Source organism: Macaca nemestrina, chromosome 5, assembly GCF_043159975.1.
Source record: "Macaca nemestrina isolate mMacNem1 chromosome 5, mMacNem.hap1, whole genome shotgun sequence".
Taxonomy (NCBI): Eukaryota; Metazoa; Chordata; class Mammalia; order Primates; family Cercopithecidae; genus Macaca; species Macaca nemestrina.
In genome coordinates this window covers 114,629,402-114,645,672 of record NC_092129.1, presented here as the reverse complement: position 1 = coordinate 114,645,672, position 16,271 = coordinate 114,629,402, and the positions used below count along the sequence as shown (strand labels likewise).

Sequence of the window (16,271 nt, the reverse complement as noted above, 5' to 3'; positions counted from 1 at the left end):
TTTTGTAAGGACTACGGGTGATTCTGACACAGGTGATCTGAGGACTACACTATGAGATACACTGCTGTGATCTCTTATAAGATAGCCAAGCCAGCAAATCTGCACAGAGGAGAACCCATATTCTACAATATGGGTTGTTCAAATATCAATGCTAAGTTCTAGGTTGAGTAGTTACTTTGAAATAAGGCCACTAGGCTTTCCAGAAGTTGCCAGGTTTACAAATGTTGAAGTGTGGCGGAGGAGGTGGCGGGAGGCGGCTGTGTTAGTATTTTCATGATGTCACCAAATAACCAAATAGACCCTCGGAGGAATAACGGCATGTCTCACTGCAGTCTACATTCCACATCAGACCTCTTCTACACAAAGTGATGGTCTAGAGTGAAAACCTTCTAGGCAAGATGCTACTTCCAGTGCTTAATTTACATTTGGTGAAACACTGATGATAATTTTCCTCACTGTGGATTTAGTTGATTCCAAAAGGTATACTGTCCTTCATGTAACTAAATTGGTTTATTTCAAGCTATTTTAAAAATGAATTTAAAAACATCAGACAGCATTCAAGTGAGATATTATGGTTACGATTAGGCCATTTAATTAGACATCCAATCACAATGCAAACAGCCACTGATTATTTAAGAAATACACCTTTACAAAGGTTCGTGTTCTTCAAACAAAACTAGGCCATAAAATGTATTACATTAAATCAATACTGCTGTCTTTCTCCTAGAAACCCTATCACTTGTCTTTGTCTTTTTTCAAATGTGTATACCTGTTTTAAAGTACAAACGCTTAGGCTAGATACTGGAACTAAGCTCTGTTTTGCTGCCAGTTCTTTCTTTGACACCTTCTTTCTCTCCACTAAAGCACAATCATCATTCTCTTTAAGGATGGACAAGATGGACTTTTAATTATTCTTATCTGAGTGTTTTATTCAGCAAGTATTTGTTGAGTATCTGTATTTATGCACTTACTTTTGTAAAGAACTTTTGTTGCTATAAGCTCCATGAAGAGAAAATGCCCAGTGAAGTACCTGACATCTGGAATTCACTCTCATGAAATGGTGAGAAAACTGAAAGACTTTGTCAGTTACAGAACAAAATAATTTCTCCTGTATACACTACTGACAAAGTACACATGCAATATTTAAGAGAATTTTCGTTATGAAAAATGTCTGATTTTACTGTTTAGAGAGAAACTGTAGGTTATTATAACCAGAAGTTCACACACCATTGTCTTGCAATACAACTTGTGACAGTATTTCGATACCATTGCCAGACTAAACCTTTAACATTAATTATTTATCAAAATTATACATGCCACTAACACATCTCAACAAAGAAGATTATGTAAGTGAGCCGCCTTGGCGTCAGTAATACTGAACACAGTAGCTATTTTCAATCCTTCATTAAAATTAGATCAAGATGTACTTGTATTATGTGTTGCTGTTCCTGTAAGGAAGACTTACATTAGTTTAAGATTTACTTTGGGTATAAATGACATTTTTTCTTTTTTGACATTTTTCTTCTTTGTCCCCTCCTCCACTGCCCGCCCCCCCCAAAAAAAAAAGTTTTCAGTAGAATACAGAAAACAAAAACACAAACACCTGCCCTGTTCACTCTCTCTTATGTATAATAAATGCTTTGTTCTCCCCTCAACTGGATCCGGCAGGGATCGCCAGGGGCACCTGCCACTTCACCCTCAGGCTTGGCTCTCTGTCCTCACCCTGGCCCCTAGAATTCCAAATGGTGCAACAAAATACGACAATCCTAAGGTTCGTAAAATAAGCAATGGGTAATTTATTTTTCAGTGAAGGAAAGCCTTTAAATATTAGTGTTTTAAAACATCAGACTTAAAAGTTACTTCTGACTAGGCTGAAAGGTGAATCCAGGCGCATGTAAACATATCCTGGCCTACCGCTTCATAACTCGCGCACCGTGTTGAGGCCCCAGGAAAATCTCAAAACGGAGATGTAGTCTAAAAACTGGACGACACCACAGACCACGTTGCTGTAGCCCCACATATTACCCACGAGAAAATCTAAGTGGTTAAGTCACTTGTCCAAGGTCAAGCTGGGCCAGTCGCAGGCAGAGCTAGTCCGCGACCTTCTAACCCTTCCTTCTCCCACCCAGCCGCGCACAGGCCCTCGGTCGCGCCGGCCCCCGAAGGGTTCCCACGGATACGGTTCCCAAGTCAGTGGCATGTCAGTGCCCTTCAAGCTACCGCACTTTTATTTGTTCTCCCCGCCAGCTCCAGAAAGTATTAAAGACTCTCTCCGCGCCTTCTTCCCAAGCCCAGGTGCCCTAAACCACTTGAGCCCACCGCGCCCAAAGCCGACTCACCCGCAGCCCCAGGTGCGGGAGCCCTCGGACCGACTCCGGCCCTCCCCGCAGTCCTCGCCGGCCGCGCTGCGGCCCCGGCTGACGACGAGTCGAGAAAGTCACCCTCGGTGACCGCGGACGCGTGGGGCGGGCCGCGTCGCGCCGCCCCGCGGAGGCGCCGCAAACTTTTCCCGGCTTGCAAGTTGCCGGGCTACGCGGCCGCGGCAGACTTCCTTCGCCGGCTGCCGGAACGAGGGGGGCGCCCCTATCCCGGGAGGGGGCTGGGCGAGCAGGGTGACGGTCAAGTTGGGGTCTGGGGAGCGCAGGCGCCCCGCACTCTGGGGCCCGGCCGCATTGTCTGCGCGGCCTCGGACCAAGCCCGGGCGGCGGTGGCACCAGCGGGCGCGAGGAGGAGTTGCCGTCCCGAATTTGCCGCCCCCTTTCGCCGCCGCCGCCCACCGCGTTCTTTGTGTGTCTCTCGCCGCCCTCCGGCCGCTTCGCCGCTCGCCTGACAGCTGATGGGCTCACCGCGCCGGGTCCCGCGTCCTCTCGGCCGCAGCCGGCGGAGCCCGGCCCGGCCGGAGGAGGAGGGGAAAAGAGGAGCGTTGACAGATGCTGTCTCGCAGCGGCCACCGCCAGGGGTAAAGCCTGGACTGCCTCGGCAAGAAGCGGCCGGTCGGTAACCGGCCCCAGCCTCGTATTCGCCTCAAAGACCCCAATTGCCTAGGAGACCTTCCCTCCACAGCCGCCCGCGCAGCTCCGCTCTCGCGCCCCGCGCCCGGCTCCGCGGACTAGCGCGCCTGGTCAAGAATCCTGGGGAATCCGCTCCGCCCCCTGGCTCCAGCGTCCTCCAATGATGTCGGCGTACACAGGGCTGTTCCATCCAATCAGATGTCGGAAAGCCCAGACAGTCCGCGGGAGTGTAGCCAATAGAAGGCGACTCCGGCAACACACCCGCCCTGATCCACTAGGAACAAACCGCTCCGAGCTCGGTGGTGGGACCGATCCTGGCGCCCAGATCAAGCCAAGTCCGGCCAAAGCTGTGTCGCAAAGTGAGAATCTGAAGACAGGTCCGGTACTTAAATGGCTATGATTCTAAAAAGTTGAAGATGGGAACGGTGGAAGCACAAAATCTTTACCCTCGGCTTAAAACACCTTTTCTGGCGAAAGTTTGTATGTGAAAGAAAGCTGAACACTTTGTAGCACTGTTTAAGTGAAGGCCTTTCCTTTTAGAACACTGCTTTACAATGCCTTATCAGCCGGGCTCAGGTTGGTGCATTGAGTCCCGAGCGTTTGTGTTCCTAATAAGTTTGCCAGAATGTCGGATATCTGAAACAGGTTAGTTTCTATCCTGCCCCAAAACACAGACTGTCACTGGCACCACCATGTTGTGGTTTTTTTTGTTTTTGTTTTTGTTTTTTTCCTTGAATGAAAATATAAGAGTTCTGTATGTAAATCATCTTTATTGTGAACTTTATTTCTATAATAAAGTCACACAAGCTATCTTCAGTGGAGGTTGGATGAAATACCGGAAAAGAACAATGTAGAGACAGATGATAGATATGTGGGATATCTCTATCCATCTGCCACCCATGTATCAATCAAGAAAGGACTTGAGTAAAGCACTGGCTATAAACGACTGTACCTTTTGATCACAGGACCTTACAAATAATAGACACACTAGTTGTTTGTTTATTTGATTTGAATAGGATGACTCATTTGTTATTGTTCATAGGAAGTTTATAAACTTCATTGAGTTGTTTACTGAAAGTGGATTACACCATGACGAAAACAGTATTTGGCAACACGTATTTGCGTATTTCAAAATAAAATTACACTTATTTGTACTTCAAATAGTTATGTCAGTTTATTTCTTCGGGTAATAAACTGTGCATTTAAAAAATTTTGTACACATGTGGCATGCTCCTTCTTTATAAATTATTTTGATGACAAAATACATTTTTTAAAGGATGTTCTGGACAATGAATGGAAAGAAGAGATCTGAAACAAGAAAAATATGGCTATATTACCTCCTTGCTTTCGTGATTGAAACTCACCACACCTTACCACATTAAATTCGGGGGATAACATGACCCCTGAAATGAAGTTTTATCAACAGGTCCAGGTTCTGGATTGACCTTGAGCCAATCTCTTAATGACTAACTCTAAGAGAACAATATGCCTGGCTCTACCTGCCTCCTTGGGGTGCTGTGAGATCCAACCAAGATAGTGTTTGTCAAGCACTTTGCTTTTTGTAAAATACTGTGCCAAGTGCAGAACTGTCTTAAATGTGCTATTATTCTCTGTTTATTATCAGAACATTAATATTTCCTCGACTGCACATTTTTTCAATCTGAAATATATTTTTGAGCCCATCAGTTTTCTTTCAAAACAGATTTGAATGAAACTCCTGCCTGCTCATTCTAGATCAAAGCAGTACTTTCAGGGTTTCTTTCTTTCTCTTTTTTAGTGGAGAGGATGTTAGAAGAGAATACTGAGGAAAGAATTCTAGATGGAAAAGGTTCGAGAAATTTTATTCACTCTTAGTGTATTCCTCTCAGTATATTCCTCAAAAACAAGATGGATCATAATGTCCAATTTAATACTCTGTTCATAATGTTTAAAAACTTAAGCAAGTTTCAATGTATACGCCTAAAATAAGTTAACATATCCTATGTCTGCTAATACAGTCTTAGATGGAAGTTGTAAATGGCTGGGTCAAAGTTATACCCATAAATCAAGTACTGAATTTAAAATTTTGGAGGCATTTATTAAAGATTCACTTATCACTTTTGTACTTAATTGTCAAAGAGGAAAATAAATGTGTATTTTTAGATTTTGTGTGTCATAATATAATTTGTTTACTTTTTCCCAAAATATGCAGTCTAGTACAGAAGTTTAATTATTACTCCAACAAATGTACATGTGGTAACACTAGAATGTAAAATTTGCTGAATTTAGTTGAACCAGCAGTTGTTAATTTTCAGTTAATTAACTGTACATATTTCATTTTCTGAGTGAAAATTGTGGAAGAATTTATCAATATGAATTCAATATGCATGATTTATTAAGTATATTTAAGTCAAAACCAGTGAGTGGTGATTTCCTGATAATCAACAAGTCCAAACCCATTTATTACATAGAAATGAATATTTCAGTGATTGTCTGGGTAATATTTGTGATTTCACTGTGGTGATGTTTCATTCACTAAGTGATATTTTCAATTTTTCATCAGCGATTTTCTCATCAGTTGTCCAAAATGGAACACAAGAGCAGAAGCTATTTTAGAGAGCTATCAGTTTTAGCACATTTGAAAATGTTTATTAGAGAAACTGACTTTGGGGTTAGTTTTAGCATTTATAAAGATTGTTTTTAAAAAATACATAGACAGACATTTGTAAAGATAATTTTTAGAAAATACATAGACATCTTTTATAAGTTGCCTCACATGATCTGTGGTAATATGACTAATCACAATATTATTTTCTCTGTATCTTTGCATTTAATTTGCTATCATCTTAAGATTGCTTCATCAGTGAATATAACAAATAACTGGATTTATATCTTCTCGATTTTGATAGTTGAAATGCTTCTGAATTTCTTGTCTTGGACAAATCAGAGGTCCACGTGACTTCTCAACAAATAACCGAGTCTAATTCATTAATCTGAAAATGATTTTTTTAGGAATAATGAAATATTATCTATATCGAGAGAATAGAAAAATGATTAGTTCTATTTTTCTTCCTATTTCTTACATGGATGAGAGAAAAATGCCTTTGTGAATCACATCAGATCCCTTTAACGCTCCTTTTACAAAACTTGTATATTGTTGATTTCTTGAACTCAACCATGTAGTTTCCTTATTGTGTGATGTATCTACGGCAGGAAACTTTTATGTGCATATGGAGTAACAGAGAGAAAATTTCAGAAAACGTTGGTGAGGGGCACACTAGACTCCCTTCTCCATTTTATCTTGGGTCACAGTCCCTCAGGAAAATTTCTTTCAGAGTTAAGTGTTAGGAAAAATTTTATTTTTTCCGAAATGAGATCTTTGCAGCTTCTCCTTCTTATTTCGACTACCAGGAAGCTTGGAACTAAATTTACAGCTTAATTTAGCAAGGTATGGCCTGCTTCGCTGTAATTTTTTTTTCATTTTGTAAATTTTAAATTTTTGTAAGTACATAGTAAGTGTATGTATTTGTGAGGTACATGAGATATTTTGATGCAGGCATATATGTATAATAATCACATCAGAGTAAATGGAGTATCTATCACCTCAAGCATCTATCCTTCCTTTTGTGTTACAATCCAACTATACTCTTTAAGTTCTTTTAAAATGTACAGTAAATTTTTGTTAACTGTAGTCACCCTATTGTGCTATCAAATACTAGATCCACTCTAATTTTTTAATAAACACAACGTTTACCTTGCCATGGTTTATTACTCTTCATCTATACCTTATTAGCTTATATATTTGTACGTATGCATTTTATTTAAGCTCTGTAAAACACTTTCTGAAATGAGATGAAATATATATGAATAACGTATTCTGAGCCTCACATAAACTCGACTATGAAGAGTTAAACATAACCAGAATGTGTGGTGAGAACAATATGAAGGATATTGCTGATATTTCCTTCACAGAGAAATAGGATTCTAATTCACCAGCTATAATCTCTCTAAACCTTTTCCAGAGAGGCAAGAAGAAAAATAGATGTACTTGACTGGGAAATTTTATTACATTTATTTATTTTTTTCTTTTATTTATTTATTTATTTTTTTTTGTGACAGGATCTTGTTGTGTTGCCCAGGCTAGAGAGCAGTGGAATGATCATAGCTCACTGCAACCTCACACTCCTGGGCTCAAGCGATTCTCCTGCCTCAACCTCCCTAGTAGCTGGGACTACAGATGCACTCCACCATGTCCTGCTAATTTTAATTTAATTTGTAGAGATGGGAGCCTTGCTATGTTGTCCAGGCTGGTCTCGAACTTCTGGCCTGAAATAATCCTCCCGCCTTGGTCTCCCAAGTAGCTGGGACTACAGATGCACTCCACCTAGTAGCTGGGACTACAGATGCACTCCACCATGTCCTGCTAATTTTAATTTAATTTGTAGAGATGGGAGCCTTGCTATGTTGTCCAGGCTGGTCTCGAACTTCTGGCCTGAAATAATCCTCCCGCCTTGGTCTCCCAACGTGCTGGGACTACAGGTGTGGGCCACCGTACTTGGCCCAACATTTACTTTTCAAAGTTAAGGTTATTTTTAAAAGTCATCTCCTGAGTGACATATTGTCTTAGCATTGTTACAGAACTTCATCTTATCCAACATTTTTTGTTTCATAAGATACATTTGAATTAACTAGAAGTTGTAGGTTAAAAATATCCCTTTAAAATAGAATGGTTTACACAAAGTAGATGGTAACATCCCTCTTCCAAGCCAGAAGGTCAGCATGTAGGAGATCCTCAGTGGAGTTAGGAGGGTTTCAGTCATAAGGGATAGAAAACTCAACTTGACTTAAATATAAAAGCAAATGTATATTAGTGCATATAATTAAAACTATACCACCTTGATCAAGTAAAAGTAAAGGTACAGCTAGCTGACAAAGGTGGGAGAGGAAAGAAGGGGGCCAAAGAAGAAAGCTGGGTAGGGGCATCATGCCACATAGAGGGGTGCCGAAAAACTGTATTGGACAAAACGTAGTTTTATCCAACTTTATTAGATAACATTTATTGGACAAAAAACAGAAATTTAAGTAGCTACTTCTACATTACAACCAACAAAACTGAAAATGATAATATAAGTATCAAGATTGCAGAGGTGTTGAAAGAAGGACTAATGTAAGACCTCATTTTACATAGGTCATTTTATATAGCTGAGGGTCAGGTAGATAAATAAATAATAAATAACAAATATAGAAATATACTAGTTATTTCATTATTTAAAGTTCATGTTTTGTTCAAGCAAATAGTTTATGGTTTAGTTTTCTACAGGCAGACACTAAAAGCAGAAATGGTTAAAAGGATTTTCCTTTGGAGGAGGGGTTGTTGTAATTACATGTGAGGAGGGTTGTGGTCTTATTTGATTTTTTTAACCAACTGTGAAGATGGTTTTGGTAAAAATTGTCCATATTACAGAAAAATGTCTTAGCAGGAATGTATTTAAAAATAAATTAGGGTATCCATATATAGGGAAACCACAGTTGTATTTAGTGTAGAATAAAATGGAATTTAGGACTTAAGTAAGAATGTATATGATAGTTTTCAAAAAGCAAATATAATGGATATATAGTGAAATTATTTTATGCTCTTCACAAGCAATTCATAATACAGTAGATTATCTTATTTTTGTGCTCGAGAACAACTGTGCCGCCGCTGGATCCCAGAGATTATAGGGCAGATTGGGTATGGGAGAGTGCTTGTTAAATGCCTGTTTTTTGATGAAGTGATTGTATCATTTGAAACTGTTTGACTCAGCACACAGGAAAACTCAATAGAAAACGTGTGCAATTGTGAGCTTCATCGTTTGAGAAATGAATGAAAATTATGGAGAAGATTCCATGAAAAGTTACAAAAGTAATTAGAAATCTGGAACACAGCCGATTTGGAAGAATGAACATTTTTGAGCTTTTGGGGCTCCAAATTTTCAGATATAATTCATTGTTAATTTTCTGTGCAAGTGAAAGAGAATAGTGAGTCCACTGCGAAATGCTCCACGGAGGTCTATTAGAATGTTTCATCTTGGATAAGAGGGAAATCAACCCACGGGACTGGCATACTATATTGTGAGAATTCATAGGCAAGGAAAAATATCATTACCAGAAGCCGTGGAGGAAGAAAAGGTGTGTGGGTGTCAGGGTGGGTGTGAAGGGGTGTGTGTGTGTGTGTGTGTGTGTGTGTAAGAGACCAGGCTGAATAAATGTTTCAATCACTGACAGTTGATAATAAACAAAATGAATCTAAAAGGCAAGTCTAGAATAATTAAAGAAGCATGATAGAACTGAAAATCTACTGTCAGAATGTAATGCTTAATCCTAATTTGGAGATGATATTGTGGAAACTACCTGAACTCAAACCAAAGCATCCTCATGTAGATGGCGTCTTTCCAAGGTTGTCTGAAAATAAATACAGCAATAATAAACATTTATTTTTCTTTTTTTTTTTTTTTTTTTTGAGACGGAGTCTTGCTCTGCCGCCCAGGCTGGGGTGCAGTGGCCGGATCTTAGCTCACTGCAAGCTCCGCCTCCCAGGTTTACGCCATTCTCCTGCCTCAGCCTCCCGAGTAGCTGGGACTACAGGCGCCCGCCACCTCACCCGGCTACTTTTTTGTATTTTTTAGTAGAGACGGGGTTTCACCGTGTTAGCCAGGATGGTCTCGATCTCCTGACCTCGTGATCCGCCCGTCTCGGCCTCCCAAAGTGCTGGGATTACAGGCTTGAGCCACCGCGCCCGGCCTTATTTTTCATTCATGTTTTTTCACTTAGAAAGCACCTTCACATATGTAACATCACTAGATCCTCATAACTTTTCCTCAAGATGATGAGGAGGCATCTCAGTATAGTATTTCAGTTCAAAGATATATTTGAATTCTGCTCCCTCAGTGGGACTCAACCAAGCCATTAATTCCCCTGGGCCTTTAAATAAGGATGATAACAATTATAGGTGTTGACTCTATCTCTCGTTGCATGTTCTGAGATGGAAGCAACTAATTTGTGTGAACATGCTTTGCAGACCCTTATGTGGGTCACCAATGTTCTTATTAGCATGGGTTCTATTCCCATTTTATAGAATGAAAAGGAGATGCAGAGATCAAGAGATAATTAACCCAGTTAGATATGGTGAGTCCATGGCCCCAGATCCCAAGGTCTAATTACTCCCAATGCTCATTCCACTACTTTGATCCAAACTTTAAAGTGTGATCAGTAAATACAAAATTAGAATTGTCTGGTGGTTTCTTCAATTTTTTTTTTGGATTGAAGAGTTAGACTAGTTGATTACCAGGGTCATTTCAGCTGTAAATCCTACAATAGTCAAGAATTTGCTTTCCCAACATGCTGTGGGGTCTCTATTTCCCTCCAGGGGATGAAGATAACCAAACGATACAGTTAAAGAGTGCTGTTTAGAAAACAGAGAGAAATTTTCCTGGCTCCTGAGAGAAGAGATGAGGTAGAGAACCAAGAAGATGATGTGAGGCTGGGAACTATAAAGAATGAAATAATTCATAAAGATTCCCTGAATGTGAGGATAGAAGAGACATAGAGGATTTCCAAGGCACAAGTGCAAATTTTCAATAAAATCTTCTAAACACATAAATGGTCTTGTCTGTGGTTTTTGTAGTGGGCAGGTATGTGGTTTATGTAGTGGGCAGGTCTGTTAGGTTTTGTTTCAATGGAATCAAGTAGAGTAAATGAAAATAAAAGGTGAATATGAAAATGTAAGCCCCTCCCTTACTTCCCCTGGAAAAAAGAAAAAAAAACAAAACTCCTTCTCAGAAAAATTATCAGGTCTTTGGATCTGTATCTAGACAACATATAGCATAGAATAAAAACAAAGAGCAAAAAACTTAATTATATATTTAAGCCTGTGAGAGAAACAGAAAGACAAATTTCAATACGTTGAGATTGCTGCTGAAAAGTAGAACGACGTATAAAGAAGCCAACATCATGTACTTACTGCTGTAAAAGCTAGTTGTTCGATAAAGTTAAGTATATCTATCATTGCAAATTTTGCCCTTAATATATCATCCAACAAACATTATGTTTGATTTATGTAGGGCAGTGTAATAAATTGTGATCTGTTAAGGATATATCCTATATATTGATATAAGTAGAATAAAATCTTGAAAGATCAAGACCTAAGTATTAACCTATGCACTTTTCTGTATTTTTTAATTGTTTCCAATAAATTTGTTATAATAAAATCCTTTTAAAAGCCCTTTAAAAGGTATATAATTAATAAACCCTCACTCCTCCATTGCTACCTCAGTTATTATATAGTATATAAATAAAAAAAGAAGTGAATGGCTTGTATTAATTATATTATTTATTTTATATTGAAAATCTCTCTAGTTGTACTTTTGAATGAAAAGTTTGAATATTCACTGTGACAAAATAATTCATTTTCATGACCAAGTGAAAACAAGGAATTAATGTAAAGAGACAAAATGAAATTTTAGTGTAACACCTCTAACATCTAAATTATAGGTTTTTGGTCAACTGTTTATTTTTCTTTGAAGGATATATAAAATCTTAGTTATTAGCTCATTCTAGGCAGAATATTGAAGGACTAGTAAATAATATAAAAACAAGTAGTCGCAAATTTTGAAAGACAGGAATTTTCACTTTCCTTTTTCTTGTTTTTGTTTTTGTTTTTCTTTTCTTTCTTTCTTTTTTTTTTTTTTTTTTGAGACGGAGGCTTGCTCAGCCTCCCAGGCTGGAGTGCGATGGCGCGATCTTGGCTCACTGCAACCACCATCTCCTGGGTTCAAGCGATTCTCCCATCTCAGACTCTCGAGTAGCTGGGATTACAGGCACCTGCCATCATGCCCAGGTAATTTTTGTATTTTTCATAGAGATGGGGTTTCACCATCTTGGCCAGGCTGGTCTTGAACTGCTGACCTCAGGTGATCCACCCACCTCGGCCTCCCGAAGTGCTGAGATTACAGGCATGAGCCACTGCACCCAGCCGAATTTTCACTTTTGAGGACTTTAGAGTAAGTAAAGAAGATAAATGATATACATATGGCACTTGTTGAGTGGTGTAATTTAGAACAAAGTTCTCAACCAGGAAGATTTTGCCCCCAGGGAACATTCGGTAATGTCTGGAGGACATTTATGGTTGTGACCTTCCCCTGAGGGAAAGAGGGTGCTACTGGCATCTGGTGGGTAGAGGCCAGAGATGCTACTGTACATCCTACAATGCGCAGGACAGACCTCCAATGCAAAGAATTATCCACTCTAAAATATCAATAGGACACAGGTGGAGAAACCTTGCTTTAGGTGCTTATTTTTTTATGGAGAAATGACTTAGTACCAGCAACTTCAAAACTTAAAAAAAAAAAAAAAAAGAAAGAAAAAGAAAAGAACCCTTATTTATATGCTTTCTTTTAAGCAATGGAAAATGGAAATTTTATTTCCCTCTCCTCAAAGTAGAACTATTTCGAGTATATGCTTTGTAAATAAGATAATATTTAAAAATTAAAAGTGGTTCACAGTGTTTGAGAAAACAAAATTGGAACAGTGAGACTTGGAAAATAGATGTGCTTCTTCAAGTTAGCTAAGACTGGCTTTTTTTTTAGAAAAAAATCCTCCAAAGAATATTTTAGCTAGTTATTTGAAACTGTTGGGAATGTGAATCCAATGATCTGTCAAGAACATATATTAATAGTGACTGCTATTCTCCCAAGAAATAAATGAAAACACAAAATGCACTTATTACAATGTTTTATGTGCCCTTCAGAATCTTGAGTTATCAGAAAGGCAGTTCTGGAAAATAATGCAAATACACAGGGCGATGTCCTTCTCCTCACCATCCCAGTGTAAAACTTGTGGTCTCTTAGGAAGATCCTGGGGTAGGAAAACAACAGAAAGGTGGGCAGCGATTTGTACTGTGTTAACCACATAACCCTGAAGCATTTTTTCAGGGCATTTTAGAATAGCTTGGTGTTGGTTAGTGCATGAACTTCAGTGAAGGTCATTGCGTCTTTTTTTTTTCTCCCCTAGAAAGGGCATTAACATGATTGCTTGTAAATAAGAATGAAGACTATTAACTAATGTACACCCATTTGTCTCATATTACTCCTTTATTACTCTTTCCCTTAAAAAACAGAGTAAGTTTTCATGAAGGATGAAAAGGCGTTACATGACTGTTTCGTTTTAGTTTTTAATTAAACGTGCTTAAAGAGCCACAGAATTGTCTTTGGCAGGTTAGATGAAGACATGCTGGGGACCAAGTTATTTTTTGCTGTCAGAGGCTTTCTTTGCAGTATATGGTGGAGTTGATTCTATGAGGTTAATCAGAAAGGCATAAATCTCCTTCTGTAAATACTTATATGTTTTAGTTGGTACAGGGATCAGGAGGGAAAGAGGATTACAGGTTACTTTGTAAATGTTCTATACTGCTTTATATTTGCATAGTTATTTTGTTAATAATCTCCTTCTAGTCATAAAAGTGATATCTGTTCACTACTTAACATTTGGAAAATTCAGGAAAATATTTTTAAAAATCTGCAGACACCACCACTCACAACACAGGTCAACTTCCTTCTAATCCTTCCATAAAACAGGGCTCACTACATGCTTGATTCTACCTTCTGGCTCTACCATATTCTGATCATTTACACATTCCATCAAACTTCTTCCAAATCAAGGTTGTTTTTTGTTTGTTTGTTTGTTTGTTTTTTGAGACGGAGTCTTGCTCTGTCACCCAGGCTGGGCTGCAGTGATGTGATCTCAGCTCACTGCAACCTGCGCCTTCCAGGTTCAAGTGATTCTCCTGCCTCAGCCTCAGCCTCCTGAGTAGCTGAGATTACAGGTGCCCACCACCACACTCGGATTTTTTTTTTTTTTTAAATAATGGCTGCAGTATGTGTTTTAAACGGCTGCACCAAACTCAGTCCGGTAAGTTTTTTTCTCTCCTCTATAACACCTAGAGACATATAATGTTCACAAGTCAATGAGTTCTGATGCACACATTGATAATAAAGGCTATGGTTTATGCAAATTTTCCTCCTTGCGGATTTGCCATTGTTCTGTCCCTTTCCTTCATAAGCTCAAAATGCATTATAATATGATGCATTTAAGAGTAACATTACAGAGATAACCTTGACTCTATCCTAATTTATTAAATAATGTTCAAAGTTTGGTACCTTTACTCTCAGTAGTAACAAGTTTCTTGTGACACACCTCACAATTGACTTTGGTATTATGTGACATCTCAGATGACTAACACTAAATTCAACTAAATGCAGTTGTCATGCAGCAATAAATGTCCCTGCCGCCAAATATTCTCTAATTACTTATTTCTGTTAATTGTCTAAAAGTGGAGCTACTATATTGAAGGACATTAATTCTTGATATAGATTGCTAAACTTGCTTTCTAGAAAAGTTGTTCTGATTTCTAATCTCACATTCAGCAATACTGGGTGTTGGAATTAAGTTTCGCTAATTTGGTAAGTAAAAAACACAGTCTTTAAAACAAGAGTGTTTGAAATTGAGTAATTTAATCTTCCTCCTCATGTTTAGTTTTCTTTTCTTCCTTACCTTTCCCTCTTTCCTCCCTTCCTGTGTTTCTCCCTCCTTCTCTCCCTCCATCCCTCCCTTCCTCTCTTTTTCCTTCTATGAAATATCTATTCATATTCTTTGCTAACCTTTCTATTTAGGTTTTAAGATTTACATGAGCTCTTTATATATTAGCTATATTAAACTTTTTGTCATAAATCTGTGTCAATTATTTTCCTCAGTGGTGTGCTTTTAAAACAATATTTATTTTTTCCTCGCGATAGAAATTTCATTTCAGTTTTTCATACTCTGTCTTGTTGTAGGGAAAATTCAAGTTATATTTTCCATAGTAAAATGAATACTATTTCAGGGGACATTTATTTTAACGCCTTTATAATTAGAAAGCACTTTCCCATCCTGAGACCTGATAAATATCCACATTTTTTTCCAGGAGTGTGTGTATGTGTGTGTGTGTGCTTTCAGGGTTTGTGTGTGTGTGTGTGCTTGCTTCATACATGGTCTTACTCTGCAGCCCAGGCTGGAATGCAGTGGCATGATCACGGCTCACTGCAGCCTTGATCCTCCCACCTCAGCCTCTGGAGTAGCTAGGGCTACAGGCACATGCCACCAAACCTGGCTAATGTTTTGTATTTTTTGTAGAGACAGGTTCTCACTATGTAACCCAGGATGGTCTGGAACTCCGGGCTCAAGCCATCCTCCCACCTTGGCCTCTCAACATGCTGGGATTATAGAGGTGAGACACCGCACCCATCCTCAGTTTTTAACATTAAAGCATTTCATCATTCTACAGTTTGTTTTGCTTTTATAGCATAAAGGGAGGAATTATTTATTTCAATTTGTTAAATAATTATCTCACACAATCAATGATTGTCTTTTATGGTTTTACTCATTTGTGATGCCAACTTTCTCATGTAGAACCTTTTTATTGTCATTCTTTTTTTAAAAATTAGGAAAAAGTTTTAAAAAACTTTTTTTAGTGACTTGTTCTCATTCTGTCACCCAAGCTGAAGTGCAGCAGCGCAATCACAGTTCACTGCAGGCTCCACCTCCCCAGGCTCAAGGGATCCTCCTGTGTCAGCCCTCTGAGTAGATGGGACTATGGGCGTGTGCCACCCTGCCTGCATTGTTTTGTTTTTTAATCTACTAGAATTGGCTTGTGGTCTATCCATTCTCTACCATTGTTATAGCTATTTTCACAACCCACTGGGACAAACTTCCCCTATTTAGCTTTCAGTCTTTTTTTCTCTCTCTCTCTCTCATTTATTCCTCCGATAAACTTTAGAATTGCTTTGAAAATATACTCTCTATCACAGCCACACTCTAAGAATTTATATTGGGATTTTCATGGATTACATTAAACTTATTTTCTTTCCATTCAGCCACAGATATGTTCTTTTTGTGCAAGTCTTTTTATTCCTTTTACAAGCTCTTACCGTTTTCATTGTATTGGTCCTATACAATTCCTTCAAAGATTATTCTTGTAATTGTGTATCATGATATTGTGCTTATTGTTGTGAGTGGAATATCTTCATCATATTTTGATTGGCTATTATTATTAGCAATAGGATTGATTTTTGTATTTTTTTCCACCTTGCATCGCTCAACTGAACTATGCTATTAAGTCCAAAATTTTTTTCAATGATTTCCTCATATCTATTTCCCTAGGTTTTGTTTTTGTTTTTGTTTTAACTAGAAAATTATTTACTATCCAATTAC

At 38.6% G+C, this 16,271-nt stretch overlaps 1 protein-coding gene and 2 long non-coding RNA genes across 9 annotated transcripts in view; 1 reads left to right on the top strand and 2 right to left on the bottom strand.

Annotated features, from left to right (window-relative positions):
• LOC105479556 (translation initiation factor IF-2) overlaps positions 1-3,041 on the bottom strand; it is a gene marked incomplete at its 5' end in the record, with an annotated part of 108,038 nt that extends 104,997 nt beyond the window's left edge. Inside the window, one exon of the mRNA XM_011737566.2 lies at positions 2,340-3,041. Within this exon, the coding sequence (XP_011735868.1) occupies positions 2,340-3,041 (702 nt within the window). The remainder of the gene's footprint in view (positions 1-2,339) is intronic.
• Positions 3,042-3,181: 140 nt separating this feature from the next.
• The window catches only part of LOC139363373 (uncharacterized), a 58,772-nt gene continuing 45,682 nt past the window's right edge, over positions 3,182-16,271 (top strand). For both annotated transcript variants that reach the window (XR_011623627.1, XR_011623628.1), the window contains exons 1-2: positions 3,182-3,656; positions 15,195-15,288. This is a non-coding gene — a long non-coding RNA (uncharacterized lncRNA). The remainder of the gene's footprint in view (positions 3,657-15,194; positions 15,289-16,271) is intronic.
• LOC105479474 (uncharacterized) overlaps positions 5,695-16,271 on the bottom strand; it is an 81,002-nt gene continuing 70,425 nt past the window's right edge. For 5 of the 6 annotated variants that reach the window (XR_011623621.1, XR_011623620.1, XR_011623623.1 and 2 more), the window contains 2 exons: positions 9,381-9,431; positions 7,720-7,833 (listed from right to left, as the gene is read on the bottom strand). This is a non-coding gene — a long non-coding RNA (uncharacterized lncRNA). Of the gene's footprint in view, positions 5,984-7,719; positions 7,834-9,380; positions 9,432-16,271 lie in introns of those variants that run through there. The other variant, XR_011623622.1, reaches the window with a different exon arrangement.